Source organism: Ceratotherium simum, chromosome 3 (genome assembly GCF_057802395.1).
Source record: "Ceratotherium simum simum isolate JZ-2026a chromosome 3, ASM5780239v1, whole genome shotgun sequence".
NCBI classification, from domain to species: domain Eukaryota; kingdom Metazoa; phylum Chordata; class Mammalia; order Perissodactyla; family Rhinocerotidae; genus Ceratotherium; species Ceratotherium simum.
The window spans coordinates 58577417-58605036 of record NC_141902.1 but is presented as its reverse complement, the minus strand read 5'-3'; the positions used below and the strand labels follow the sequence as shown (position 1 = coordinate 58605036).

At 48.5% G+C, this 27620-nt stretch overlaps 2 protein-coding genes across 2 annotated transcripts in view; one reads left to right on the top strand and one right to left on the bottom strand.

The window, feature by feature from the left end:
* The first annotated feature begins 302 nt into the window (after positions 1-302).
* On the top strand, positions 303-13839 carry OAZ2 (ornithine decarboxylase antizyme 2). The gene is given in 5 exon segments (NM_001290032.1): positions 303-537; positions 9672-9829; positions 10972-11147; positions 11972-12057; positions 12318-13839. Coding segments are annotated over 5 exon segments (570 nt in total). The 5' UTR covers positions 303-517; the 3' UTR covers positions 12449-13839.
* Positions 13840-15741: 1902 nt separating this feature from the next.
* The window catches only part of ZNF609 (zinc finger protein 609), a 202218-nt gene continuing 190339 nt past the window's right edge, over positions 15742-27620 (bottom strand). The window contains exons 5-10 of the mRNA XM_004421687.3: positions 24537-26871; positions 23037-23403; positions 21213-21388; positions 20204-20420; positions 19640-19718; positions 15742-19346 (exon numbers count right to left, since the gene is read on the bottom strand). Coding sequence (XP_004421744.1) covers positions 19645-19718; positions 20204-20420; positions 21213-21388; positions 23037-23403; positions 24537-26871 — 3169 coding nt within the window. The 3' untranslated portion in view covers positions 15742-19346; positions 19640-19644. The remainder of the gene's footprint in view (positions 19347-19639; positions 19719-20203; positions 20421-21212; positions 21389-23036; positions 23404-24536; positions 26872-27620) is intronic.

Below are 27620 nucleotides of genomic sequence, written 5' to 3'. Positions count from 1 at the left end.
AGCCCTGCTCGGCTCCTCACAAACAAGGAGTAGGGATGAAGACTACGTTAGGTCAATGCTCAGAAAACATTACTTGAAATACAAAGCATCTCCCGGGCCTTCAAGCCACGGCAACGAGCACTTTTACCCGTTCACCGCTCCACATCCGGCTTCTGCCCGGTCCTCCCTACCGCCACTACCGGCCCCTAGTGCGCCTGCGCGGAGGCGGGGCCGTGGGGAGGTGTTTTGCCCTTTGTTGTGGGCCCCAGTTTCCCAGGACACCGCGCGGCGCTGGGGTGGGGCTATGCAGATAAGGCACTCGGGGGGCGGGGCGGTTGCGGTGGCGTCGGCGGCGGCCGGGGAGGGTCAGTTGGAGGCAGGCGCTCGCTGAGGCAGGAGGAGGGCTCTGGGCCCGCGGCCTGACAGGGACTTAGCCCGCAGAGATCGGCCCCGCGCGCGCGCGACCCTACACCCACCCACTCATCCACCTACCCACTCCCTGCGCCGCCTCCTCCCACCCTGAGCAGAGCCGCCGAGGATGATAAACACCCAGGACAGGTAACGGCCCGGCCCAGGCTCCCCGCCCCCATCCCCCGGTCATCTGCTTCAGAAGGCCTCCTCCCCCACCACCCAGCGGGTCCCCGCCCGCCCAACGGGGCCCCATCTGCCTCCCACTGGGTCCCTTCTCCACTTCAGCCCCCCAGTCTGAGCCCCAGCCCCGCAACGGGGCCTCCTTCCGTCCTTTAGCCCCTTCCCTCCAGCCCGGCCCATCCCCCTCATCCGGGCCTCCTCCTCCGGTAAAGCCCGCACAAACCCGGATCCAGGCGTCCAGTCAAGTCCCCATTTGCCTTCGGCCCCGCCGAACGGTGCCCCATTCCCCAAACTGGGCTTTTTTACTCATCCAGGCTCTCCAGATTGTTTCCCATCTTCCCCAAATCGGTCTTCCTCCCCTTTTAAGTCACTTAACCCATCTCTTTGAATCCCTTCCCTAATTCGAATTGCACCCTCTAACCAGACCCTTCTCTTATCACTGCCGCCCCCTCCCCCCCAAGTCAGGCTCCATCCGTCAGTTCTTAATTGTACCCTTTACCCCCACCCATCACCCTCCCCCCCTCTCCTCAGGCCTAATAAGTCTTTACAATGATGCCCAGCTCTCCCCTTGGTCCCGCAGTCTAGCTTCATCTTTTCCCTCCCCTCCTCCCTTGACACCCCTTTTCCGGTTAGGCCCCATTTTCCCTGTCTCCCAACCTCATTCCTTTTATTTCTCAAACATTGTGGACTTGATTCCCATCCTCTGTCCTATTTCCATAATGGAGTTCCCCCCAACACTCTTCTAAACACTCCTACCCTTTAAACACTTTCTCTCAACTGAAACTCATCTTTACTCTTAATCCTTTCATCTTAACTGAACCCTGTCTTTAGATTATTAGATCACAGAACTCAGCCCACCCTGCTTCTACTGAAGGCCTACCCCCTTTCCCTGTACCTCTGGTGCCTTCAAGTCAGACCCCATACTCTGGACACTGGGCCTTTGCAAGTTTCCTCCCTCAAAATATGACCCCAGCCTTCCCCTATTAATTGGACAGAAAGGCTGCACACCTTTCTGAAACTGAGCACCAGTGGTTTTCTAAACTTGCATCACATATACTTCCCACTGGCCAAACTAGGCAGAATTCATCATTTCAATTTTCCTCTCTTCACCTCTCCTCTTTTTCTCCAAGGCAGCCCTTGTCATCCATCTCTCCCTCAAACATATCCCATATTTCTGCCCCAAGTGCTTCTTTGAAACTGTTTCATAATTTCCTGATTCCCCACAATCTTTTACCCCAATTGTTTCTTATATATCAGAATGGCTTCCATTTACAATTTGGGTCTAATTCTCTTCCTCATTTTTTCCCTAGACTTGTTGCTGCCCCTGCCAAAATGAGTCTGAAGCTCATTAGTTCCCCACACCAGACTCTTTGTCCCCAGATTTGGCCTTATGGCCTCTGGCCCTCACTTGGGCCTCGTTTTGCAAGTAGATTGATTCCCTGCACATCTTCCTTAAATTGTGCCATGGTCTGTCCAAAACTAGACTTTAGTTCCTCTTACAAACATAGCCTTCTTTATTGCTTTTCTTCACATAGGGCTCTAACTACCACTTAAGGTTCGTCTCAGACTCAGGTTCCCTTCTCACAAAAATGATCTCTAACTTGCCATTTCCAAGTCCTTTAGCAACACCATCCTTAAATATTCCAGCTGGGTTTTCAGCTTTTCTTGTATCTCAGTGTTTCTCAACCCTGGCTGCACATTTGAAAAATCAGTCCCTGTACCCCACCTTCAGAGATCTGGTGTAATTGGCCTAGGGTGGGGCCTGGTTATTGGTATATATTTTTAAAGCTCCCTGGGTAATTCTTTCTAATGTGCAGACAGGGTTGAGAAACACTGCCTCCCCTTCCCCCTAACCGCCCAGAAGACCCTTCCTATCATATACTTTAGTGGGTATCAGCCTTTACTCTGCTGAAAAGGGCTTTTTCTTCAGGGATTTCTTAGCCTTTCTCTCCTAGGTACTGTCCAAAAATACCCAAGATACCCGCAACAGCCTCTTAAATTTTCCTACATCGAGTTACGCAGTTCGCAGCTATTAGCCATTTTCTTCCCTTAGTTCTCCGACTCTTATGTAGCTCCCACACTCCCATTTCTTCCCTACATGCAGAAAGAAAATTCACTCCTTATTTCCTGTTTTGTTATGGTTCTCTTTGACCCATTATCCCTACCTGCCAAGCCCTCTTTACCTACAGTCCCATTCTGTTGTTATATTTTCCTTTTCTGAGACTCTCCATGTCCATTTCCCTTTGCAGTCCCCTCTTTTATTCCATCTTCTCTAACCCAGCCCCTCTGGAGCTGAGGAGGTGGAGGTGGATGTATACTTGGATGGTGCTAGATGCAAAAGCTGTTACTTGTGATAAGGAAGGCTGTGTGTGCTGAGGGTAGACAACAGGTAGGAGAAAGCGCAGGATGAAGTGCAGGGGTGGAGGGAAGCAGAGGAACCTACAGGAAAACCCATGAAAGGGGTATGTGAGATGGATTTTCTTTCCTATTACTTATGTTTTTGTTTCCTCAGTGGCGTTCGGAAGGTGGTGTGGTCTCAGCAGGCATTTCCTGGAGTCCTCCAGACTGAACTGGTCTGGGTGCTAAATCCTTTGCCCGCTGAGCCCTGAGCACTTGGGACCAAAACATAAGGGTCTTCACCGCCTGCAAGGTTGAGAGACCTGAGTTCTGGTTCTAGCTTAGCCAGTGTGCTTACATGTAAAAAGAGGGGGTTGGGTGCGCTTAACTTGAAGATTCCGTCCAGATTCCTAAGTGGCAAAACAGGCTTGCTTGTCTCCAGGGCCCTTGCTTAGTGTGCTGGTAATTTGAGGGGTTTGGCTGTATGAAAGGCAGGTGGAGGGAGGAGCCAGCTGCCTGCCAGGGCCTGGGCAGTAGCAAGGACTTGGATCAGGCTCCTCCACTTTGGCCTGGGGGTGGGGTGTTGTGTGCAGTGTCTGGTTTCTTTGAGTTATGGCAATCCTGTTTCCATAGCATGTTTCCCAGCCTCCTCTGGCCTGCCCCTAAGGTTTTAAAAGGAATCCTCTTGGAGCTCTAACTAGGGATCCGGATAGGAGCCGGATATTCTTCCCAGTCAGAGTTCTTGGTGTTTTGTATCTGCCGAGGGGGTAGCTGGCTAGGAGTTTAGCTCCCTTTGGGTGGGGGATGGGCTTTCCAGCTTCCATGGCTCCAGTCAAATACTCTAGAGGTGGAGGCTTGGTTTCCTGGAAGAAATAGTTGCAGAGGAGCAACACAGTATGTTTTGAAAACAAGGCTCTTCCTTTCCAGTTTCATTCTGATTAGCACCTCCAAAATGTCAAAATTCCCGTGGTAGGGGAGGGAAGGGGACGCCAGTACAAGCATTTTTATTATGGTTTTTGAACATGAGGTTTAAATCCAAGGAAATCAATGATTTTTCTTTCCCTGGATTTGTTGGGGGAGGAGGACAGTCTCAGTCTAGGGCTTGCTTAGTAGCTCGTGACGGTACTGTATGTGGGGAAGAGCTCACCCTGGCTTGATATCCATATTATAATCAGTTTGTGTCTGATGGGCTGTGAGGAAAAGCATTTGGTTCTACAGGTGCTTTTTCTGGGGGATGGGCAGGGCACAAGAGCACATCAGAGCCACCCTGAGCATCTTCACTGAATGGTTCCCTGAATAATGGAATTTCTGTCTCTCTCCCAAAGAATTTGGTTTTGGTTATTCCTTATTTATTGGCACTATGGCTTGTTGGGGGTGGGGTGGTAGGGAGAGCAAGTTTTCCTATGATGTGCCTTCAAGGTCATCCCACAGAGAGAAAGAGACTCCTACTATAGTCAAGAATCCCCCCAAACTGGAGGTATGCTTCGGAAAGCAGCGTGGACTAATAATAGTAATTCCTCACTCTGCCAAGAAATCCAAATTTAGCCTCAGAGCTGCTCAGAAATTTAAAAAAGGGGACTGAGGAATGGAGTAGAGGGATGTTACATATGTGCATCTCTAGGAAAAAAAATGAGTAATTCATCCCTTTTTGAAACAGTATGCAGTGTTGATTCAAGTTGGTGCCATGATTTGGAAGGCTGTGAAGCCTCATTGAAAGCTATAGACCAGAAATGGCCAAGTAGGTGAGCAAGAATTTTGTTACTCGAAGTGAACAAAACAGGTAGTTTCCTTTTAGCAACAGAAGAATTAAAAGGCTTTGTACAAGATAAGCCTTATGAAAATTTCCTAGGCCTTTGATACTATATAAACAATGAAGTAATTCTACCCTGGGAAGAGAGGCTGGAACTGAGTGATGAGCTTACTATAAAAACTAGATTGAGGTACTTAAAATGTAAAATTAAGGTCTTATTTTAAAGCATAATGACCTAGCTATCCACCCACCTCTGGTAGCATATGTGGTTGTGCTTACCTTTGGCAGAAGATGTACCAATATCAGCTGTGTAATAAGCAAACCTCAGAGGCACAGATATTCTAGCTGCCACCGTTAAGTGTGTTTCTTGTGGAGAATCAACCAAAACCCAGTTTTGCTTTCAGTCTGTGATTCAGAGTGGTGATGTCATTTTCCTTATAATCGTGCTTAGCAAGTAGACTCCCTTTGGCACACAGAACAGTCCTAGTGAAATGACTTATACCTGGCATCTGACCAGGGCCGCTTTCTCGTATGGGAAGGGAATTGGTAGCTGGAAATCAGCCTCTATGGTCACACTAGACTGGAGGTGGCCATCACCTCCCACCTTTCTTCTTATTTCATTTTTAGCTAAGTGTGATGGCAGCCCTGGATTGGTCCCTCTTTGCATAGGGATTAGTCATCAGAGACCTTCCTAGTCTCAGTAAAAGCAGCTTATGTGAGGGAAGTCAGAGCAGCCTAGAGAGTGTTGTATGAGGCAGGGCCTGAGACAGGAATGGGTCAGCAGGGGTTGAAAAAGAGATGAGGGGCCGGCCTGGTGGCGCAAGCGGTTAAGTGCACACGCTCCGCTCTGGTGGCCCGGGGTTCACCGGTTCGGATCCCGGGCACGCACTGATGCACCACTTGTCAAGCCATGCTGTGGTGGTGTCCCATATAAAGTGGAGGAAGATGGGCACGATGTTAGCCCAGGGCCAGTCTTCCTCAGCAAGAGGAGGATTGGCAGATGTTAGCTCAGGGCCGATCTTCCTCACAAAAAAAAAAAAAAAAGAAAAGGAAAAGGGGGATGAGGTAGAATGCTTGGGAATGTGGTTTTTATGTCTTTTCACTTGATGACACAAGCTAGGTAAGACTAAGGCTCTCCTCTAACCAGGTAATGGAAACCAGAGAGAAAGGGTGCAGACTTGAACAAGGTCAGGCAACTGATTAAAGTGAAACATGATTAAAGTATATCAAGGAGACTATGAATTCAAGTATTTGTTAAATGTAGCTGAATGCAAGTTAGCCACAGAATTACTTTTATATTAAATCTCTATGTAGCAGGCTATATACCCTGTTTTGAGCAAACTAAATATAAAAATCAGAACTGACATAGAGTCAACTGGAAGTGATTCTTTAACAGGAGATCCTTTATCAAGAGATTTGAGGTTACTTCCTTTAAATAGTAAGCTCCCTAGAGATTTAAAAACAGGATTTGAATTATAAAAATTTGATTTACTGGTAACATTCCCCAGGAATACATCTGCTGCGTACACTGCCTGTCTGGAGCCAGTGTATGAAATTATAACTGCTTAAGGACATTTCAGACAAGTTTCACAGAATGCTGTAAATTAGAGGCAGCAGGATGTGATATGTTGGTGGCACTCATATGTATCCTGAGGAGTGTTTCCAAGGGCATGTCTGATAACAACTGAGAAAAGGCACTAACAGATCAGTTCTAATCTCCCATCTCTCTTCCGAATTAACTTGGATACCCTCATTGCCAGCATGGTGTATTTCTTTCTTCTCTTGTGAAAGCAGGACCAGCCTAGCTGGATGTTTGGGTTTAGTCGGATATGTTTGATTCTCCTTAATCAGCCTGATCTTTTCAGCCTCTAGACTGAGCTTCTTAAATCATCCTTTTGGTGGTAAAGATTAAACCATCCTGCCCCCCAGTGGAGAGTGAGCAGGAATGGAAAAAGCTCGGCATTGGAGCCCATAGAAACACACTGAACCGAATATGAAACCTAACCTGGTTTGGATCTTGTGACAGGAAGACTTGGGTTTAGAAGCCACTTCCTCTAGTATTCACTGTTCACTGTTGCTATAATACCATTGTGAACACTAAAACCAATACAAGAAGAGAAAGCCATTGCCAGGCAATTTCATGCCCCTTAATTTCTTTAACCACCACATATATGTACCCTTCCTTTCTCACTTCAGAAATAACAGTTAGGTTTTTTGAAAGAAGCAATTTTCCATTCAGAGCAAGTAACTAAAAACAGATCCATTATGATGGATGATGAAGATAATTATGGATTGTGATCTACTATCAACCAAGCTTATCCCAAACGCCAGCTGTTTCTCTTAGGGAGCTGGAACTGGATCCCAAGGTGGGGGCCTGAAACACTCTTCTCCCCCTACTCACACACACACTTTCTTTTTCGTGCAGACTTTGAGGGGGAGGAGGAAAGAGTTTCCAGGATCCTTGTGTGTGAGAGTAGGAAAGTAAATGATTTGTTACCATGGAATAGACTTCTTGCATTTATTTGAAGGGGAGCGAGATCAGGACACCAGAAATATCAGGAGCTTGTAGATTAGTGCTAGACATAGGGCAGGCTCTAGGGATTATTTCTAGGAAGACAAAGGGGATTCTGGACCTAAAAAAAAGAAAACCCACCTTAGTCTGATCTTTTCGGTGGGTTGGCCCCATTGTTTCTGCCATTTCCAAGCAAAAATTAGCTTAGAATCAAGATAGTGGTTGATATGCAGGTCAGGAGTTGAATGTAGCTCTCCCATCAGAAGACTGTTGAGGAATCATTTCTCAGGAAGTAGGAGTCTGAAGTTAAGTGAGTTAGCACCAGAAGTCTAGAACTACAAGAGCTTTGGTGATCTGGTGTTTTGTGAACCCACAATTCTCCTAGTATACAAGGCTGCATCTCATCTATCTACCCCAGAGGTTTGCTCAGTCTTTGGCTAGTTCCACTGACCAATACAAGCAAGCCAGCTTTCTCCAGTGGCCCAGCCTTCCTGGTGCTCCAGCAGGAACCTCAACAGAGGCCTGAAGTGGTCACTAGGGAATGGGGAGGGAATCATATCGTATGGGGCATGTGTGTGCCTTTGCTTGGGGAAACCTCCACCCTTGTCTTATTTTTTTCCGGCCTGGACACTATTCTATCCCTTAACACATTGGAAGGGGGATGATAACAGCTCATTGTCCCTCCCTAGAAGATAAGTCCCATCTTTGAAAACAGTCAGCGTAGTCCTCTGTCATGCCTCTTGTGCTAGTAGCAGTTGGTGAGGCTGAGTGTGCTGGGCGGGGGTGGGGGAGGCGCGGGTTGAGGATGCCCTGAGGCTTTCCAGAGGAGGCAGGAGGTGGTGCATGTGGTTATTACTCTCAGGTGCTGATGCTGTTCCAGGTCTACTGACACTGCTCTGGGAACTCCATCTCCCAGTGAAATTTCCAAGTGTAATTTCAGGCCCCTGGTTGAAATTCTTGAGAGAAAGAGGAGCCGAGCAAGAGCAGTGATGGGTTTGGGCTTCCTATCTCAGCTGGAATGCTCATACAGGTCTCTTAGTACTGAGGGTCTTAGTGGGCTGCCCCTTTGGTTATTGTACCATTGCCATGTTAGGTGTGAGTTCAGTTCTTTGACTCTGAGCCTAGTGAAGAACTCTAATCTGGCATGCCATATCATATAAAGCAAAGGACAGTGTGAAGAATGGTGGCTCGCATCATTTTACAACTAGTTTTCAGGAGAAAAAGCCTTGATTTGTAGCATTTGCTGATTTCTGTGGTGTAAAGGCTACCCTGTGGCTTACTGAAGCTACCAACGTGACATCACTAAACACATAGTTGGGAAGAGACGTGCTGTCATATGAGCTGGCTCCAGCACATCAGTGCACCACCCTCCCATATATGTTATCCATTGCATTCCAGCTGCCCCGAGGCTGGTGTGTTGGGGCTGTGGGACAGGCCTTTTGCTGAGTCATTGTGTACATGCACAGACAATTTACCTCTTCTCTGTTTCACTTGCTGTTGGCCTGTGGAGTGAACTATGTCTCGGCCTAAGGAACCACCATATCGGATTCAAGAAAGCAGTGGAGCAGATTTAGAGCCCTCTTGGGTCCACCCACCTAAAAGTCATAGTGGCAGTAAGGGCACACACCTGGAGGTGACAGGGAGCTCCTTTAGGACCCTTTCATCGTCTGTGATCCATCTGATGATTGGCTTCCTTACTCAGGTCCCAGCATGCATACCTCCTCCCAGCAAAGCCCCAACCCCCCCAGTACACACGCCCCTGAGTGTCCTTTCTGATCATATCAGTATTACCTGAACTCCCAGGCCCAGGTCATATTCTAGCAAAGAAGGGCAAGGAAGCCCAGCATTTGGTGGCACACCATGGACAAACTCAGATACCATAATACTCTGTACTGTAGTGCACCTCCTCTCTGGGAGCCAAATCCCTGGATTTAATTCAGTTCTTGACTCTAGAGGGATCTGGGTAAGTGATTTCTTGTCCAGTTACTTTGTTTAGATCAGGGAGGAGGCCATCATTGGAAAAGTGGACTTGGGAGTTCCTCAGGGACTAGGTACCCAGCCCATGTGACTTCCTGAGGCCCATATGCCTCTCCAGCCTGAAATGATTGTATAGGCTTTGCCGTTCAGCCATGTAGGTGTTGAGGCACTGTTGGGGTAAGAAAGGTGTTGGTGGAGGGTACAGGGCTCTAGGCCTAGCAGGCAGACCAGGATCTGGTTCCTGCCAAGGTCTGCCAGCACCATAGAGATTTGTTTGATGTTTGACAGGTGCTCCTCTGGTGAGACATATCCAGCTGGACTCCCTTAGCCTTCTGGGACTCCCTACTCCCTGTAGGATGGTGGGTTCCCGCCCTTTAAGAGAGCAGTAGTAGTTCTGAAAGTTGAAGCTGAAAGGACTGGGGCAGTGGTATAGCCTTGGAGCACTTGTTTAGGGGTTGGGGTGGGATGCTGAGTTAAATCTTCAGGTCTTCGTGTTTACTGTCTCACCTTCTCTGTCTCTTGCAGTAGTATTTTGCCTTTGAGTAACTGTCCCCAGCTCCAGTGCTGCAGGCACATTGTTCCGGGGCCTCTGTGGTGCTCCTGATGCCCCTCACCCACTGTCGAAGATCCCCGGTGGGCGAGGGGGCAGCAGGGATCCTTCTCTCTCAGCTCTAATATATAAGGTAAGGAGGACTCAGGGGTGGAAGGCTTGGAGCAGAGCATTCTCAGACTCCACTGAGCTGCTGCTTAAGGGCAGTAATCACTTTCTTTAGTTTTCTCTTAGGCAAGGCCAGTAGGGGGATTGGGAAGGACTCTTTCAACTGAGGCTGCTATATAGCTTTTGGTGAGAACTAGAAGGAAGCTATCAGCACCAAGCAAACACTCTGCCATCTTCTTAGCTTGGTGGTCAGCACGTTAGGGTCCTGAGTGGGAGGGAGAATGGTGGATGGGAGGGGTGCGAGAACTCTTTCTGGTGCTGCTCCTGAGTTTCTCTTGAGAAATACCAAGGGCCAGGAGGAACAGTTTTCCCATTGTCCTTGACCCTTGGGCATTCTGATTTCTCTCCCTGACCAGCCTGATGGGGGTCGGGTGGGGTGGTGTGGAGGTGGGTGGTAAGGAGAAGGTGGCCTTGCATCTCAATCACCTATCACCCTGGCAGCATAGGGCACAGCCCAGGAACTTGAGAGAACCCTGGGAATCTACCCTGAGAGTGATCTGTGCTGGGGTGGGCAGCCAGCCCTTTGCTGCCTTTTAATCTCTGATTGAGGCCCAGAAGATGGTTTAACTTCTCCCTAAGACTGCCGTTGAAGGGTAGCAGGGTGGCTGAGTTCTGGTCTCTTGAGATTGTGCCCAGGGGAGACAACATGGACTCTGCAGTCCCCCTGGAAGCAAGCTTTGAGTCAGGGAGACCTGGTTTGAATTTCAACTCTGCCATTTATTATCTGTGGAACCTTGGGTCAGTTGCTTAATTGTTCTGGGCCCCTAATACCTTAGATTTAAAATGAGGATATTAATGCCTACCTCAAGTGCTTGTTTTGGTGATTGGAAAATGGGAAAGCATCTTGCACAGTACATGGCACGTAGTGGACACTTGGTAAATATTTCCCTTCCCATCACGCTGGTTTTTAGCCGACATCAACTGGTCTTGGTGCCTGATGAGTGATGGCTCCATTTAGCCTGCATGCAGTTCTACATTTTCAGCATGCCCTTCATCCCATGCTACCCTGAGACTGGCCCAACGGGACTCCCAGCACCACCTAGGTTAGGGAGCCTATGACGTGGCCAGAAGTAGTAGTGACCTGGTCCTCTGATCTGATCTCCTCAGGACGAGAAGCTCACTGTGACCCAGGACCTCCCTGTGAACGATGGAAAACCTCACATCGTCCACTTCCAGTATGAGGTCACTGAAGTGAAGGTCTCTTCCTGGGATGCAGTCCTGTCCAGCCAGAGCCTGTTTATAGAAATCCCAGATGGATTATTAGCTGATGGGAGCAAAGAAGGGTAAGGAGCAAGTGCTGGGGAAGGGGAAGGAGCAAACAGGGAAGGAGGTTCCATTCCAGAAAAGGGCCTGTGCTTACTGGGGCTAACAGATGAGTAGGGAGTCTGCCTTCTCCCCTAGCTCTAGGCTTGCCAAGCAGATATCATTTTGTAACCTATTATTTTTAGCCAGTAAAACAGGCCTGCTCTAGGTTATAATTAAAGCAGATAATTATCACATTAACCAAATCCCTGTCATTTAATGGCCCCATGGTTCACTCTTCTCAGCAGACATTAAATCCCCCTTGAGCCACCACACAATGGTGCAGTTGAAAAGGCTGGGAAGCTGAGAGATAACAGTGGGATTTCGATGGATTGGGCAAGGCCCTCCTAGCAGCCAGGTGTGTAAGAAACAGTCCTGAGGACGGAGTTCTCTTGAGTGGCCCCAGCCTCTTGAGGAAATCCTTTTAGGCAGTGTTAGGGCCCAGAGTCCCTCTCAGTGGCAGGTGGTCATTATCAAACTTGGCAACTTTGGAAGACCCCTGAAAAACTGGGTTCTCTTCCTAGGCCCCATACTATTATGTGAACTGCATTAAGTTGGTTAGTGTTAATTTCAGATGAAGAACCCCTATTCCAGGAAGAGATAATTCAATAACATTTTTCTTTGGGATTGTGACTTTTTTCCTTCTAAACTCAGGGTTCCTGGGGTCTTGAAGTAAGAACCTTCCTCCTGGAGCTTCCCTATTTATAATGCTGGCCGTATGCCTCAGAAAGCCCTTTTTTTGGGGTGGGTGGGAAGTCTAGAGAAGTGGTAGTGGGCCTGAGTGGTTTTCTTTTACTTCTTGCAGATTGTTAGCACTGCTAGAGTTTGCTGAAGAGAAGATGAAAGTGAACTACGTCTTCATCTGCTTCAGGAAGGGCCGGGAAGACAGAGGTGAGGAGTCAAAGCAACCTGAGACCTACTGCCCAGACAGTGGGAAACTGGGGAGGGGAAAAGGGGGCTCCCAGACAGTGGGGGGAGGGGCTCTTGAGCTTGCCATACAAACCCTGGGAAATCATGGGGGTGGGAGTGCCCATAAGTCCCTTAGTAAAGGCCTAGTGCTTATTTATTCCATCTTTGTCTTGTGTTTTCCCTCCATTTGAGCCTACCCTTGTTTCTTATCAGAATCCTTTTTACACTCTTATCTTCTGCAGCTCCACTCCTGAAGACCTTCAGCTTCTTGGGCTTTGAGATTGTGCGTCCAGGCCATCCCTGTGTCCCCTCTCGGCCAGATGTGATGTTCATGGTTTATTCCCTGGACCAGAACTTGTCCGATGAGGACTAACGGTCATAGAGGATGCTTTGCCCAAGAGCCACAGTAGGGGAAGAGGGGAAGTTAGGTAGCCCTGGGACAGAGGAGGGGGCTCCTTGCTGTCTAGGAAAGGACGCTGAGGGGCTCGGGGTGAGGGTTGCCTATTGTGTTCTTGGAGTTGACTTGTTGAAATTGTTTTCCATAAAGAACAGTATAAACATATTATTCACATGTAATCACCAATAGTAAATGAAGATGTTTATGAACTGGCATTAGAAGCTTTTTAAACTGCGCTGTGTGATGTGCTCTATCTAGCCTAGGGGAGGACATTGCCTAGAAGGGGAGGGACTGTCTGGGTCCAGGGGCAAGGCCTGGAGGGCTGTTGGGCAGCACTGTCAGGCTCTGGTTACCCTGCTGTTGGGGTTTTTTTTTTTGGTTTTTAAGACTTGTGTATTTTCTTTCCTTGCTTCCTGTCACCCCAAGGGTTCCTGAGTATAGGCTTTTCAGCCCCTGGGCAGTGTCCTTGAGTTGTTTTTTTGACACTCCACTGGGGCTTCTCTGTGCATCTGTGTCTGGCCTGGTGAAAGCAGGTCTGACCCCTCCTTTAGAGTTTACTGTTATTCTGGCATTTGGTTAAGCTGGCTTAATCTGTTTAATGTTATCAGTGCATTTTAAATAGGGGCATTGAAGTTCACTCCCACCACCAGGGCTTTTTTTGGGGTGCCTGGGCCTTAAAAAAAAGTAGCCAAACTCCAGTTCTCAAATCAAAGCCAGAAGTTCTTGCTCCTGGCTGCAGGCCCAGGCCCTAAGGTGTCTCCTTCCTAGGGTCACAAAGAGCAGAGAGGAAGAAGAATAGCAGCTCAGGGCCTGGGGATTGTGGGGGAATCTGTTCTTAGGGACTGGATGCCTCTGGCTGGCTGAGCATAGTGCTAACTGCCCACCCTCCCTCTCTAACAGGTTCTGAGTAGTGCCTGAGACCCTGCTCCACAGGGCTTAGGGGTGGGACTGGGGGTGTAGAAGTGGCCTGCCCTTTTCTGTTTTCACTAAACAGCTTGTTCTAAGGGGATAAGAAGAGGGAGTGATCTAGATTGGGTAAGGGGGGGTGGGAGTGCCAGGGAGGCAAGTGTGTTGTGTTTTTGTGTCAATAAACTGATTTAAAGTTGTGGTTGGTCTGGTCTTTATTCCTGTACCAGGATCAGCTTCCTACCACTACTCTTTTAAGTCTAGAGCCTAACCTAGTAGGGGTGTGATACGTGCTTCTCAGGGAAAAAGCTGCAGTGCATCAGGACAGATCAACTGGCCGAGGTCTCTGGGCCCACATTACATTGCAAAATGTGGGGTTGCCAGGAGTCTGGGACACATACTGCCAGAGCCCCCTAAAGAGACAGGTCTGTACACATCAGCTTCATCCAGAATAAAGGCTATATTCAGGATCTGAGCCATTCTTAGTTCTTCCTTTTGTATAGAAGGCTGGATCCTAAAACCAGGTTTTGGCTTTTGCATGGAGCTGCCCGAAATTCCTGTTCCTGGAGGTGTCCGAAGGAAGCAGCACACACCTTCCCTAGGAAAATAGTTTTCCCCTTTTGGAGCCCAGTGCCCTAAGGTATGGCTGCCATTCCCCTCTCACCACCAGTCTGATGAATAAGCTCTCAGTGGCACTAGAGGCGGCTAGAATCCTCTTCACTTATGTTCTTTTTTAATTTATCACAGGCTTACCAGCATTTTTTTTCCCCTTTTGCTTCCATTTTCCCAAGAGCTCAGCGTGTTCTTCCACCTCCTACAGCTTTGGAACTATCTATCTACTGTTGAGCTGTGGCTGTCCTTAGTTTCTCTTAGTCTGTGGCCCATTTTCACATTGTTCTGTGTGGAGCTTACTTGTGTTTTCATGCTGGGCCACGTTGTTCCACTTGGACTCTACCCGGTATTCATTAGAAGATGTGAACTCAACACCTCCACCCCCCACAGTATTAGTAGAAGGTCTGAGCCTAGAGACATTCGAGTGAAATAAGAAGGGCTTGAAGATGTCCACCACTGAGCAGATAACCCCTAGAGGCAGCATAAAGTGACTGAAAAATGGTCACTATAGTGAGATATTTACCACAGAGATCCATGTGGATGCTGACAATGGCCAAGTTAATGTAGGCAGTTTAGGATTCAGATGTTAAAACTCAAACCCAAGGAATCTACAAGAGGGATAAAGAACCAAGACAAAACTCAGTCCTTTAATTGTCCTCTAAGCTAGCAGAGCAGACAGGAAACACACCTGAGAGTCTGCTGCCATCTGCTGGTGGATTATCTTTAATACAGTCCGAGTTAGGAGGACTGAACTGGAAACCCAAGTACAGTTAAGATTTCCCTTTCAAAAAGAAAAGCTTTTGCTAGATAAGACCACTGATAGGAAAGAAATCTGGTACCCTAAAGCTGCACTCCAATTAAAAAAGCAACTTAGAAGGTGGACTATTTTGGAGGGTGGTGAAGTGGGATAGGGGAAATAGGTGAAAGGCAAACTAAGTCTAAATTTAAGAACAGGGACATTAAAAACTTTATTCAATAAATACAACAAATAATTTAAAAATATACTTCAATTCCAAAGCCAATTAAGAAAAAGAAGTAGAAAGGGGAAAAAAGGGGGAGGAGGAAACCAGAGGAAAAGGAGAATGTTCAAGAGGCCGAACAATGGTTTGGTTGGGCTGTGGTTTCAGAATGTACCACTCTTTGAAATTGTGATCAAATGCTCTTGACGCATAAACCCTTAGCCCTTGTTCTGAGGGGGCAAGCCATAGGAGTCCGCCAGCCAGGAGTGATTCTCTGGACTCTGGATCAGAGCACTTTGGAGGCTGGAATCTGCAGGGAGTGTTAGGGGGTAGTTTCCCACTCATTCTTAAAAACCATCCATTCTAACTCCCAGGCAGGTTTAAGTAGTGCAAATTCTTAGGCAGAGAGCTCCCAGCTGCATAGTTTTACAGGTGTGTCCAAAGCCAGGGCCTCCGGGAGACAGGTCCCAGAGTACCCAGGGGTCCAAAGCCACTTCGGTGAACAGGATCTAATGGAGAAGACAGGAGAGGCCAGGGCACAGGATAAAGCTCCTGGATAAGCCAGTGGCCAAGCCAGAAAAAAAACACTGCTGGGTAGGAAAGGGCTGCAGGGCAGTTAGTCTGGACACTGGATTCAACAGCTTGCCATCAGCCAGGGAAGGTGGAGCTGAGGATGCATATGGAGCAGGACCAGGAAGATTAGGAAAGCTGAGGGAGAACGGAAAAGTGGAGAGGAAGGAGGAGGCAGCTTAGCAGCAAACTCCAGGAGAAATAACCAGCAGCCCTCACAGATTTGTGATTGTCTCTTAAAAAGATTTATTTTCTCTTCTTGCCTGAATGTACAAAGGCAAAAAGAGTACAGTTTGTATATATATATATTTATATATATATATAAAAAAACAAGGAACTTGGTAATGTACATTTTACAGAAGGGAAGAATCAGGAAGACTGAAATTAAATCCAACAGAGCAACGCCAACGGAACAAAAGCTATGAACAGCAACACTGCCCCTCCAGCCCGGGCCTCCAGCTCGCCCCAACCTGCTCCCAATGGGGGGCTGAGCACCAAGGCAAGCGGGTGGGCTGGGGCAGGAGGGGCTGGGGATGGGGCCTGGGAGGGGCTCAATCCCAGGAGGGGCCCATGGCAGAGGATCATCAGAAAGCTTCCTGGGATGCCCTATTAATAAAACAAATGACAAAGGCCCAGAATCACGGGGCCAACTAGCTGCCCAGTTGAATCCTGGGGGCATCAGAGTAGACACTGAGATGGTGATAGGGTATATGGGATAATAAGTGATATATGACCTCAAAGCCCGTATACAATAACTCTCTAGCCCTTCTGCAGTCTTACCCTCCCACTCCCGAACCAAGGCCTCCCACCCCACCTTGGAGCCTGGAGAGAAGAGATTCAAGAATCATCATTTCATTTTATGGGGTGCCCTCTTAACCCTTCTGCATGTGGTCCTTTGACCTTGAGATGTGTGGAGAGGGTGAGGTAAGAGAAGGAAATTTCATACATGTACAGGCAGGGAAAGGGGATGAAGGGAACTGGCACACCTTAAATGAGGAAGAAGCAGATGTAAATCCTGAAGAGCAGCTCTCCAAACCTTGGCTGTCCTACCTGGGGATGAGGTTCTTTCCCTCTAGCTTCTCTCTGGGGAGCCCTGATGAGCAATGTCTATGTAGAGGCCTGGGGTGGCTCAGAAAGAGCCTTGGTCTGGTGGTCTGCGGCCCTAGCAGCAAACTTTTCCAGCCTTTGCTCATGGGGTGGGGGCAGGTATGGGAATCCTTGCTGAATGTCTCATCCCTCTGACCAGGTCATGCATGCCACAGGTACTCCCAACTCTGTTTCCTCCCCATGCAGAGTGACTGGAGGTGGACAGCAAATCTTTCGCTCAGCACTCATCAAGGATTTCTATTTCTTCCATTACTGCTGCTGCTGCTTCATGTTATTTCAAGGAGGGAAGATTGGACTTGGCAAGGATTGGGGACTCGGAGGATCAGGGATCAGGAAAAGGCAGTGCCATCCTGCCACTGCTGCTTTCACCTGCTCTTTTGGGTAGTACAGCTCCTACTCTTCAAGGGGGACTTGGATATAAGGATCAAAGAGCCAAATGTTTAAGGAAAAGAAAAAGCCGTTGCCTTCTGCAGAACCCAAGGCTGCCCTGCTAATACAGAAGTTCCTCTTCTCTGTGTTAAAGAACAAAGCGGAAAGGGCAGGAATGCAAGGCCATGCCTGCCCAATGGGAAAGAAAATTATTCCAAACAGTTTCTTTACAATATGTACAGAGCACGCTGTAAGCCAGCGCCACAGACAGAAAACACACAACAATATTTAAAAACAAACAGGAACAGAGATGGGCCCTTGGCTCCATCCCACAAGAGCCCGGGAGGGCATAATCAGACTGAAATTCAGAGTCATCCTCTTGGGGATGACTCAGGTTAGGTGGGGCTAACTACTTCCATAGATGAAAGGGAAGTCACTGCTCAGAGCACTGCCCGCTGGGGCAACAGGAGGCAGAGGGGATGATGGGGGAAAGGGATGCTGCTTGGGGGCCTCCTAAGAGGTCTAAAATAGCGGGTTGTTTTGGAAGGGCTCAGAACCCAACTTGAACAAAAACAAGGACATGAAAACCTAGAGGAAAGGTCTATAGGTCAGAGGGGCTGCTCTTGGGCAAATGACCCTAAGCCTATCTGGAGGAGGCCTCCAAGGATCTTGGGAAGCAGGCTAGCTGTGCATTGTGCTTACTGTCCTCCACCTCCAGGCCCCAACTGAGTCAGAGCCAAGCCTCTGCTCTATATTGGTCACTTTTGGCACTCTGGTCACAAATACCCCCCTCTAGCCTAGGCTGGTATCTGTCAGTCTTTATCTCTCTCTCAATCCAGAAGGTCAAGGAAAGATAGTAGAGGAGGGGAACAAAGGGATGATATCTCAAAAGAAAAGTAAGAACTAAAGCTACCCAAACCTTGGGGAAAAAGTGACTAAATAAAGTTACCAAATCATCGTTACTCTCCTAGTACAAAGAGCATAAAGCCTGGACTGGGAGACAGCATTTTTAATGAGAGCAGAGAAACATCTGCTGCCTCAAAGCACACCACCACACCTCTGTGGCTCTGAGGAGTAATGGCTTGGATGTGTTATCCCAGGGTCTAAGGAACACATAACCTCCCAGGGTCAATGGCCCCTAAAATAAAAACGTGTGTTACAAACAAACACGGCTTATGTTGGCACACATGGGGTTACAGATTGAGCTATATAAAATCATGTACCTGTATACAGAGGAACTGGGCTGTATACATTTGTGGCCCTAAATGAGGAGGATACTCAGATGGCTGAATGGATAGGACATCTCTAAGAACTGCTGGGTGCTCCCAGGGTCTGCCTCCTGGGCCTTGCCCTAAGGTGACCTGGCAGACTCCAAAGCTCCCCATGCTGGGGGGAATACTATTTTACCTGCCTGAGTCTTAAGAGCCAAGCAGTGGAAAAGAAGAGCAGAGATCAGCATGGGGATCCCCTGGGAAAGGCACCAAGGGGTCAGGAGAGAAGAGAGAAAAGGGCAAGGAGTTGGGGGCTAAGAAGCAGCAGGACTTAGTGGGGATGTAGGTTCTATTTCACAGACTCCATTCATGCTCCAGCTCCAGCTTACTCCCAGTATCCCTGGGGAGCCCTGTGCTGGTGTTGGGACCCCTGGCCCTCTGTCTGACAGGTAGCCCAAGGCCACAGTGGGGCAATGCCTTGGTCTTCCTTTACAGGATAGGCTCTGAGCATTTATATGTGCTCATGTGAGAGAGGAGAAGTCTTCATATTTGAAGACCTTGTTTTCACAATTACAGAGAAAACAGCCCCCAATTTCTTTCCTGAGATTCTAATTCCTCCACGTGCTGCCAGTTCCCAGGGCCCAAATCGCTGGGGAGATGCAGGATCTGGTGATGGTGATTATGATGGTGAGAGGGGTATGGCTGCTGTGCTATCGTCAGACCTTACCCAGTGCTTGGCGGGGTCCCTCCCCGGGGGCAGGGGGGCGGGATGTGGTACTGCTCTGGCAGCTGACCAGGGGCTTGGGGAACAAAGCAGTGACTTCTCTGGGCTGAGGCCATGTTCCCCTGTTTGCTCCCCGTGCCTTCATCTCCACAGAGGCCACAACAGTCACAACTGTGGCCGAGAGAATAAATATTTTTGCTAAGTACCAGCTCTCCAGCTCCTGAGGAAGAGGGAAGGTTGGGGAGTCCAGGGGTCTGGTGGAGGTGAGATAGCCAAGGGTCTGCCTTCGGTCATGGTTGGAACGGCAAACAGGATGATCAACACCATTTAACTGATGTCTAAATGGCACCTCCAGCACCTCCTTGGGTGAGCCAATCCGGGCCCTTGAAGCTGACTTTATCCGGGCACTTGGTGTTCTGCAAGGGAAACATGGACAAACGACCAGGCACTCAGCTGGCTGGCAAAACAACCACAAGGTGGCGCTCCAAGAAAACAAACTGCAGGGCCGGCTGGTATTGTTCCCTAGGGCACATGTGTTCCACAGCTCCTCTCAGATGCACATGGCTTCACAGGAGACTTATACAAGAGGCTTGGCCAGGGTTCTACCGTTTCCAGACCGCTGACCCCACCTAGGCTCCACAGGGATTCTGTGATCCAGGTATCAACTATCCCTGCTCTATGTGTTGCCCCAAATTACAAAGTTACTTACCAATCTCACCTCCGGGGGGGCGGGTAGAGTGAGGGAGTTGAGCCTTGCTGGCTGGCAACAATGGCTGTAGAAGAAAGCCCTGAGTGAGAAAGAGGACATGTTAGCAGAGCACTTCCAGAACCCTCCGATAAGCACTTTCTCTTTACCAGCTGTGTGGGTACTGGGAGGAGTTTCTCCTTGAATTCCTAGCTACACTGAGTTTTGGGGTGCTGACAGAAAAAAATCTGATACTTGGCCAGATACAGTGGCTGGGGTTAGATAGCAAGGCTCTATTTTTTTTCCTAAGTAAAGCTCTATTTCTCAGCTGCTTGTTTCTCTTTGGCTGTGGGAACACCTGTTCCTTATTCTTCTGAGTATCAAAGCCAATTTTCTGGAGGAGTTTGCAAGTCCCCAAGCTCCAAGGGAGGAAACAAATGTCATTTGCTTTAATGACTGTCAGCAGGAGGCCAGGATTCTGGACAGATTAGAAGCTCAAAAAAAAGGATTCTTGCCGGAGGCCCCTTTCTGTGGGCTAGGCTACTGGGATGGAGTCATAAAGATAGGCGGTGGGGAAAAGAGACTTACCTGCTGCATAGGGTAAGTTGTACTGTGCTGGGAGCAATGAGTACCCCAAGTGGTGGTGGTGGTGATGTGTGGACATCAGGCGCTGAGAAGGGGAGGTGCGGGGCCGGTCTACACTCCTTTCACCTCCGCCTGCTCCCCCGACGCTGCTACAGCTGCCACCACCCCCAACTACCCCACAGCCTCCCCGATCTCTCTCCTGAGAAGTTTTATCACTTATCTGGAAAGGAAAGCAGACACAAAGCACTACTGTGAGACACACATGAGAACAAGATGCCTGGAGCCCACATTATGACTCCTTAGAGGGGCACCTAAGAATCAAGGAGGTGCCTGGTGAAGCCAACATCAAGTCAGCCAAGCTGCACTGTGGTCAGGACCTGAACCTGCCCACCCTCTCCCAGACCCTGAATCTGGCCTTATTGGTCTTTTTTTTTTTTTTCTTTTGTTAGGAAGATCAGCCCTGAGCTAACATCCATGCTAATCCTCCTCTTTTTGCTGAGGAAGACCGGCTCTGAGCCAACATCTATTGCCAATCCTCCTCCTTTTTTTTCCCCCAAAGCCCCAGTAGATAGTTGTGTGTCATAGTTGCACATCCTTCTAGTTGCTGTATGTGGGACGCGGCCTCAGCATGGCTGGAGAAGGGGTGAGTCGGTACGTGCCGGGGATCCGAACCCAGGCTGCCAGTAGCGGAGCGCGCACACTTAACCGCTAAGCCACGGGGCTGGCCTTTTTTTTTTTTTTTGTGAGGAGATCAGCCCTGTGCTAACATCAGCCAATTCTCCCCACCCCCTTTTTTTTTTGCTGAGGAAGACTGGCCCTGGGCTAACATCCATGCCCATCTTCCTCCACTTTATATGAGATGCTGCCACAGCATGGCTTGCCAAGCAGTGCGTCGGTGTGTGCCCAGGATCCGAACCGGCGAACCCCAGGCCACTGCAGTGGAGCGCGCACACTTAACCCGCCGGGCCAGCCCTGGTCTTTGACAACAGCCAATGTCACTGCACTTCCTTACCGTGGGCGACTTGCTCTTGTAGTGACTGGCATGCTGCTGCAAGATGTCCAGGGCTTTGGACTCTGAGCTGGATTTACAACTGACACTGGGGCTGGCTCGTGCCTTGTCGGCATCTTCACCCCCTGAGACCTTGCTGCCATATGGGGAGAAAGAGTAGCTGGAAGGCAGGTAGGAACCTGGGGAAGGAGAAATAAACCAGTCAGAAAGATGGGAGAGGTAGAAGAAACTCTGCCTTAGTGAGCTTGGTTAGGTAGGCATCAGCTTTCCTACGCACAGGCTGAGATATTTTCTACCACAGTGGCTTCGGGCTGAGACTATTAGTTAGCCCTTTCTTTACTAGAGGCAAAACCAGCTAAGGGATATTAGGAACATGGCCCTCAGTTGCTGGGGAGTCAACTTCCCTAGAGCCCCAGTCTCAGAGATCCATCTTGGAGAGGTGATATGGTAAAGTGGAAAGATCACAGGGTTTGGAGTCAGATGGCCTTGGGCTCAAATCCTACCTCTGAGACTTACCAGCTGGGTAGCTTTGAGCAAATTAACAACCTTTTTTGAGCTTCAGTTTCATCATCAAACTGAAGATAACAACACTTATTTCATAGGGTTACAAGGAGGCGTTAATAAGATAATGTACATAAATCACCTAGTACAGTGCCTGGCCCAGAGCAAAGACTCATCAAATGGAACTACAGTCATGCGTTGCTTAATGATGGGGATACGTTCTGAGAAATGCGTCATTAGGCAATTTCGTCGTCGTGTGAACATCATAGAGCGTACTTACACAAACCTAGATGGTATAGCCTACTATACACTTAGGCTAAATGGTACTAATCTGATGGGACCACCGTTGTACATGTGGTCTGTCATTGACCGAAACATCGTTATGCGGTGCATGACTGTATTATTTTTATATGAATGGATGGGGGTAACAAGGAGAAAGGAATACCACAGGGTAAGATAATTTCCTATCTCTGTTTGAAAAGCTTACTTATCCTATTTAGAGTTTGCCTTATAATGTTACATCAGAATATCAAGACTATTTAGACTGCTCTCCTATAGGGAGTTGGGAGCTCTAAGGAGTGAAAGAAGTGCTCTCCCACCCCAGAAGCATCCCACATGGCCCTTCAGGCAACAGAAATCAGTGAGTGGAGTTGAATAAGAGCATTTCCGTCTAACACGTTAAAAAACACTTAAACTGCTAGTTTGTGCCTCCCTGCCCAAGAACTCATGGATGGCAGTGTAAAGAGCTTATCTTTCCCGAGCTCACCCCTTCTAGCTGGACTTCAGACTTCAAACTGCTTTTCCCTTCTCTGCCTTCTGACCTTACAGCTGAACATGATCTTGCAAATGAATACATGCACTGCCTTGGTTTGAATGTTATTTGTTCCATATGTCTCTCTTGCTACAATTAAGTTATAAACTCCTTGAGGGGAGGGAACAAGTCTTCTTTCTTTCTTTTGTATTCCCCACAATGCCTAGCACATGGCAAAACGTAGAATATGTGTTTAAAAAAGAATTCCAGCTGAGGGAAGATGGCAGTGGTAGAGAGGGAGTTTTACCTTTAGTTATCCATGAAAACTAACTGTAGAGGCAACCCTCTAGTGGAGCAAGGGAGGCAGAGGTGGTCCCACAGACTGTAATTAGGGGTCATTCCAGGAGCTTGGGGTTCGAGTATCTACTTCATAGAATGCCACATTTAAAAAAAGGCTGTCATCTACCTGAGCCTCAACAAGGCTTAGGGCTGAGCAAGAAAACTCTGGATTTGAAATTTGTGCTTCATTTCCCTTCCCGGTTAATGGAACACCAGCTGGAATGAGAGTGCTGTACCTGGGTAGTTCTGCATCATCACAGCAGGCATGCCCCGGTAGCTGGGGTGGTTGGGGTCATAGGACTGGCTGTAGGAGTAGCCGTGCATGTAGGGGATGTAAGACTGGTGCTGGGTGAGCGGGGAGGACACAGGCACATGGACACTCGGGCGAGGCTCCTTGCTCCCAAGGCGAGATTCCTCAGACGTGGGCAGCTTGCAGTCACTACTTGTGCTTTCCTTCCCATCCTCCTTGGGGACAGAGTCCTTACTCCGATTCCTTTCCTCCTTCAATTTGCGGTCTCGCTCCTCTTTCCAACGCTCATCTTCTGACTTGATGTCTGAGTACTTGGCAGGATAAACATATGTCCACATCCGGGGCTCTGCTTCCTACAACAATCACAGAATGAGCACTGAGTGTTGTACAGATAAGAGAGAGATTTCAAGGCCAAAGTCCCAGTAGAAACACCAGAGCAGATAATATTAGACACCTGGGGCAGAGTATGAACTTGGTCTCTATTGATCTTCATTTACAATCAACTCTAGTCCCTCCTGTTTAAAAAGCCTGCCCCCTCCCTGCCCCCAAAGGAAACAAGATGTGGGGAAAGAAAAGAAAAATCCATCAATGGGTCTTCTCTAGGAGAGAACAGCATTCTGGGGAAATGACTCCAAGAACAGAAGAGGCTGGGCCGGCCCCGTGGCTTGGCGGTTGGGTGCGCGTGCTCCGCTGCTGGCGGCCCGGGGTTCGGATCCCGGGCGCGCACCAATGTACCGCTTCTCTGGCCATGCTGAGGCCGCGTCCCACATACAGCAACTGGAAGGATGTGCAGCTATGACATGCAACTATCTACTGGGGCCTTGGGGGAAAAAATAAATAAATAAAATTATAATTGATGTTATAAAAAAAAAAGAAGAGGCTGCTCTCATTCCAAGGATTTTTAGGTTGTTTCACTTCTTCAGAACAAGCTCAGGGGTAGAAAGCGGTAAGTGGTGCCCATCTCAGAGGAGGGAGGTTTAACTAGGGCACCAAGAGGGAAGGGAAGCTTTCTGAGTCTCATGAGCAGAACTAGATGTGAGACCAAGTTCTCAGTTCTAACTCTACCTATAAAGTCTTTTTGAAAGTGACTCAGTCTAAGTAGTGGTACTCTCAGCCTACTCTAAAAAATGGAAAGATCACCATTAACTCATTCCATAGGAACCAAACAGTGGGAGCAACACTGGACTAGGAATCAAGATACCTGGATTCTAGTTCTGGCTCTGTTAGTGAAGTCTCAAGTAATCCTAGACAAATAACACTAACTTACCTGGGTCTCTCTTCTCAAATATGAAAAATATCTTTTACTGATGTAAAAGTGCTTTTTAAAAAACATTAAAATGATTTGCAAAGGTAAAGAATCCCTAAAGTTATAGAATTCTCCTGCTAATCTGTATTCTGTTGACCCCCTACATAAGGACAGCCCTGATTAATGAGGAAGACAGAAAGACTATCAAACAGTATTTCTATTTCCTCCCAGAACAGTTACCTGTCGGTACCAGAGTATTGGATCCACCTCAGCCTGTCGGCCACACTCAGCACCTGCCTTAGCCTCAGAAGCCTCCTTGCCTAGGTGGCTGGCTTCACTCAGCTTCACTTTAAGTCCTTCTGGGGCCTGGCTGGGGAGTTTGGAAGAGTCATCTAACTTGGGAATAATGACTGATTTGGCAGGGTCAGCCCCTGGCTCCTTGGCTTTGCCAGGTCCTGACTTCACCAGGTCTGTCAGGCTGGGGGCCTTGGTGAGAGTTGGTGGAATTGATGGCTTTTGCTTCCATTCTTCCTTGAGTGCTGCCTCCTTCAGGCCCATCTCTGTCTTCTTATCCAGTCCCCGCTGTTGTTGCTCCAAGCTCTGCCGTTTCTGCTGTTCTTCATACTGTTGCCGGTATACCGTGTTAGTGCTTAGGAGGTGGGTGTGGTAACTCTGGTCACTGTAGCCATAGGGGGGCACATAGGCATATTGGTTGTAGTATAGCGACTGCATATACATGTTGGGACGTTGCTGGATGACGGAGGGCTGCTGACTGGAACTGCTCAGCTCTGGTTTCTTTTCCTCACAGACATCATTCTTCACTTTCCCCTCTATATTCTCAGACTCCTCATCCTTTTTTGTCTTCAGGGCCTGGCTCTCCACTCCTGCCTGGCTGCTGGGGTTCAGAGCCCCTGGGCTGGACTGTGCATAACTTGGAGAGTAGTAACTCTCAAAACCTTGGTAATATGGTGAGTCTTTGCTCTGTGGCTGAGGGGGGAAAAGAGTCTTCTTAGCTCCTTCCTTAACCAACTGTTCAGGGTCCTTTGACTTGACACTGTCCACTTTGCCCTCCCCATCCTCCCCAGCATCAGAGATGTCAGAGTATGCAGGACTGTTGGTTTTGACTGAGCTGGCTTCAGCTCCATTCTGGGTCACTACATGCAAGGGAGTCATGGGCTGGGTAGGGGTGGTGCTATCTAGGCGGCTACTGCCTCCAATTGAAGGACTGGGGGCATTGTCTGTGAAGCTGTAGATCTTATCAGCTTCAGCCTTGATGCTAGCCAGTCGGCTTTGGTGGGGGTCTGATGAGCCATTTAGGAGCCCCTCCATTTTCATTCCATCTCCTGATGATTCCCTGAATGGGCTTTTGCCTTCTTCTGCTCGACATACCTTCCCAGGGGTCAGAGGACTTTCAAGTTCCTTTGAAGACTCCTTCTTTTTTTTATCTTTCTTTTTCTTGTCCTTGGCTGGAGTCAAGGCGGGGTTGACTGTGAAAGGTTCTCCCATCACAGTGGGCTTGGGCTGAATGGGTTTGAGTTGGGGGCTGTTGGGCATGGCTTGGACCACTGTGGTAGTCAAGCCTGAGGAGGAGCCTGGGCTTGCTGCTGTGAAGGTGGCTGTCTGGAACGTGTAGATTTGCTGCGGGGGGATGGCAGGGGCAATGGGCCTGGCTGACTTTAAGCTCTTTGAAGGAATCTTTTCAGGTTTCAAACTAGAGGGTTTTTTACATTTTTCTTTTTCCATACACTTCCTTTCCAAAGAATCAAAGGCATCATTGCTTGTTTCATCCATTACTGAGGGTCCATCATCAGAGCCATCATTGGATAAGGCCCCTAAGTCTGTGTCCCCTTCCCCACTCAACTTTTTCTTACAGAGGCCTTTTGTGCTGAATTTGCTTGAAGGAGAAGGGCTATGTGGCTCTATGAGCCGAACTTTGGGGGTAGCTGAGCGGGCAGGGGACAAGGAACCTTTCTGTGAGACAGATGCACCATTGCAGCTCCCGAGGTCTGCATGGAGGGTGGGCTCCTCTCCGTACTCACTGTCTCCATCTGCTTCCGGCTTGCTGTCATCATCTGTATGGGCATGAGCTTGGTGGTACTTAAGTCCATTGATGTGCTTGTACTTTTTGTTGCAGTTTGGGTGGGGACAGTCAATCAGGACCGGGGAGGGACAATTTCTGTCTAGAACAGTAGGTTCCACTTTGGTCCCAGGAAGAGGGCCAGTGGCTGAGCCCATGGAATTCGTACGGACACGTTTGCTCCCTTTGGAGTCCTCTGAGCTAGAATTCAGCTCCATGTCTGAAAGGGGTTTGTTTTTCCGCTTATTAGCTGAGGAAGGGCTGGCTTTGACATCCTCAGAGGTGCTACTGGCAGGTGTGCGATGCTCTGAAGAATTCTGGCTGCCCCGACGGCCTTTGCTATTGGCTCCTGCTCTGGTTTTGCTGCTGCTGCTGGTCCCTTTGCTGTCAGAGGCTGTGGTTGTCTCATTGACAGGTGTGTTACTGTTGGGACGCATACGTTTGCCTCTACCCCGACCATTGCGCATTTCCAAGTCACTGGTAGGGGAGTCACAGAACCTTGGCAAAGGACAAACACAACAGGTTATTATTAAGAAGAGAAAACATCTTAAAACCATTTTAGCTGCAGGTTCCAGAAGAACTGTCCAGATGGTAACTATCATTTTCAATGAATATGATTTGTTAAAGAAACTTCTGAAAGCGTGGGAACTGCATTAAGTGGTGAGCTCCTAGGATGTTATCTGCATGCTATTTGTAAATTATTTCCCAACATTTGGGTTCCCCAAACCCTGGCAAACTGGAAACTAATATTAGGAACAAGCTGTAGGGTGCTATTCACTGAAATGTCAATCTTATTTATTTATTTTTTTGTGAGGAAGATCAGCCCTGAGCTAACATCCATGCGAATCCTCCTGTTTTTTTGCTGAGGAAGACTGGCCCTGGGCTAACATCCGTACCCATCTTCCTCCACTTTATATGGGACGCCACCACAGCATGGCCTGGCAAGCGGTACATTTGTGCGTGCCCGGGATCTGAACCCGGGCTGCCAGCAGCGGAGCGTGCACGCTTAACCGCTACGCCACGGGGCCAGCCCCTGAAACGTCAATCTTAAGGTCAAATTGCAACTTGAAAAGATCCTTGTGAAACCCATGCTGTCTAATGGAGTTTATAAAACTGAAAATGTTCTTAGTTTAAACTTCTAAGAGATAGCACCATCAAAAAACATCATCAGTGAATGTTTGTTCACCCATAGTCAGACTCCATGGCCTTGGTTTCAAGCCAGAATTCAGTAATTCCAGACTAAGGCT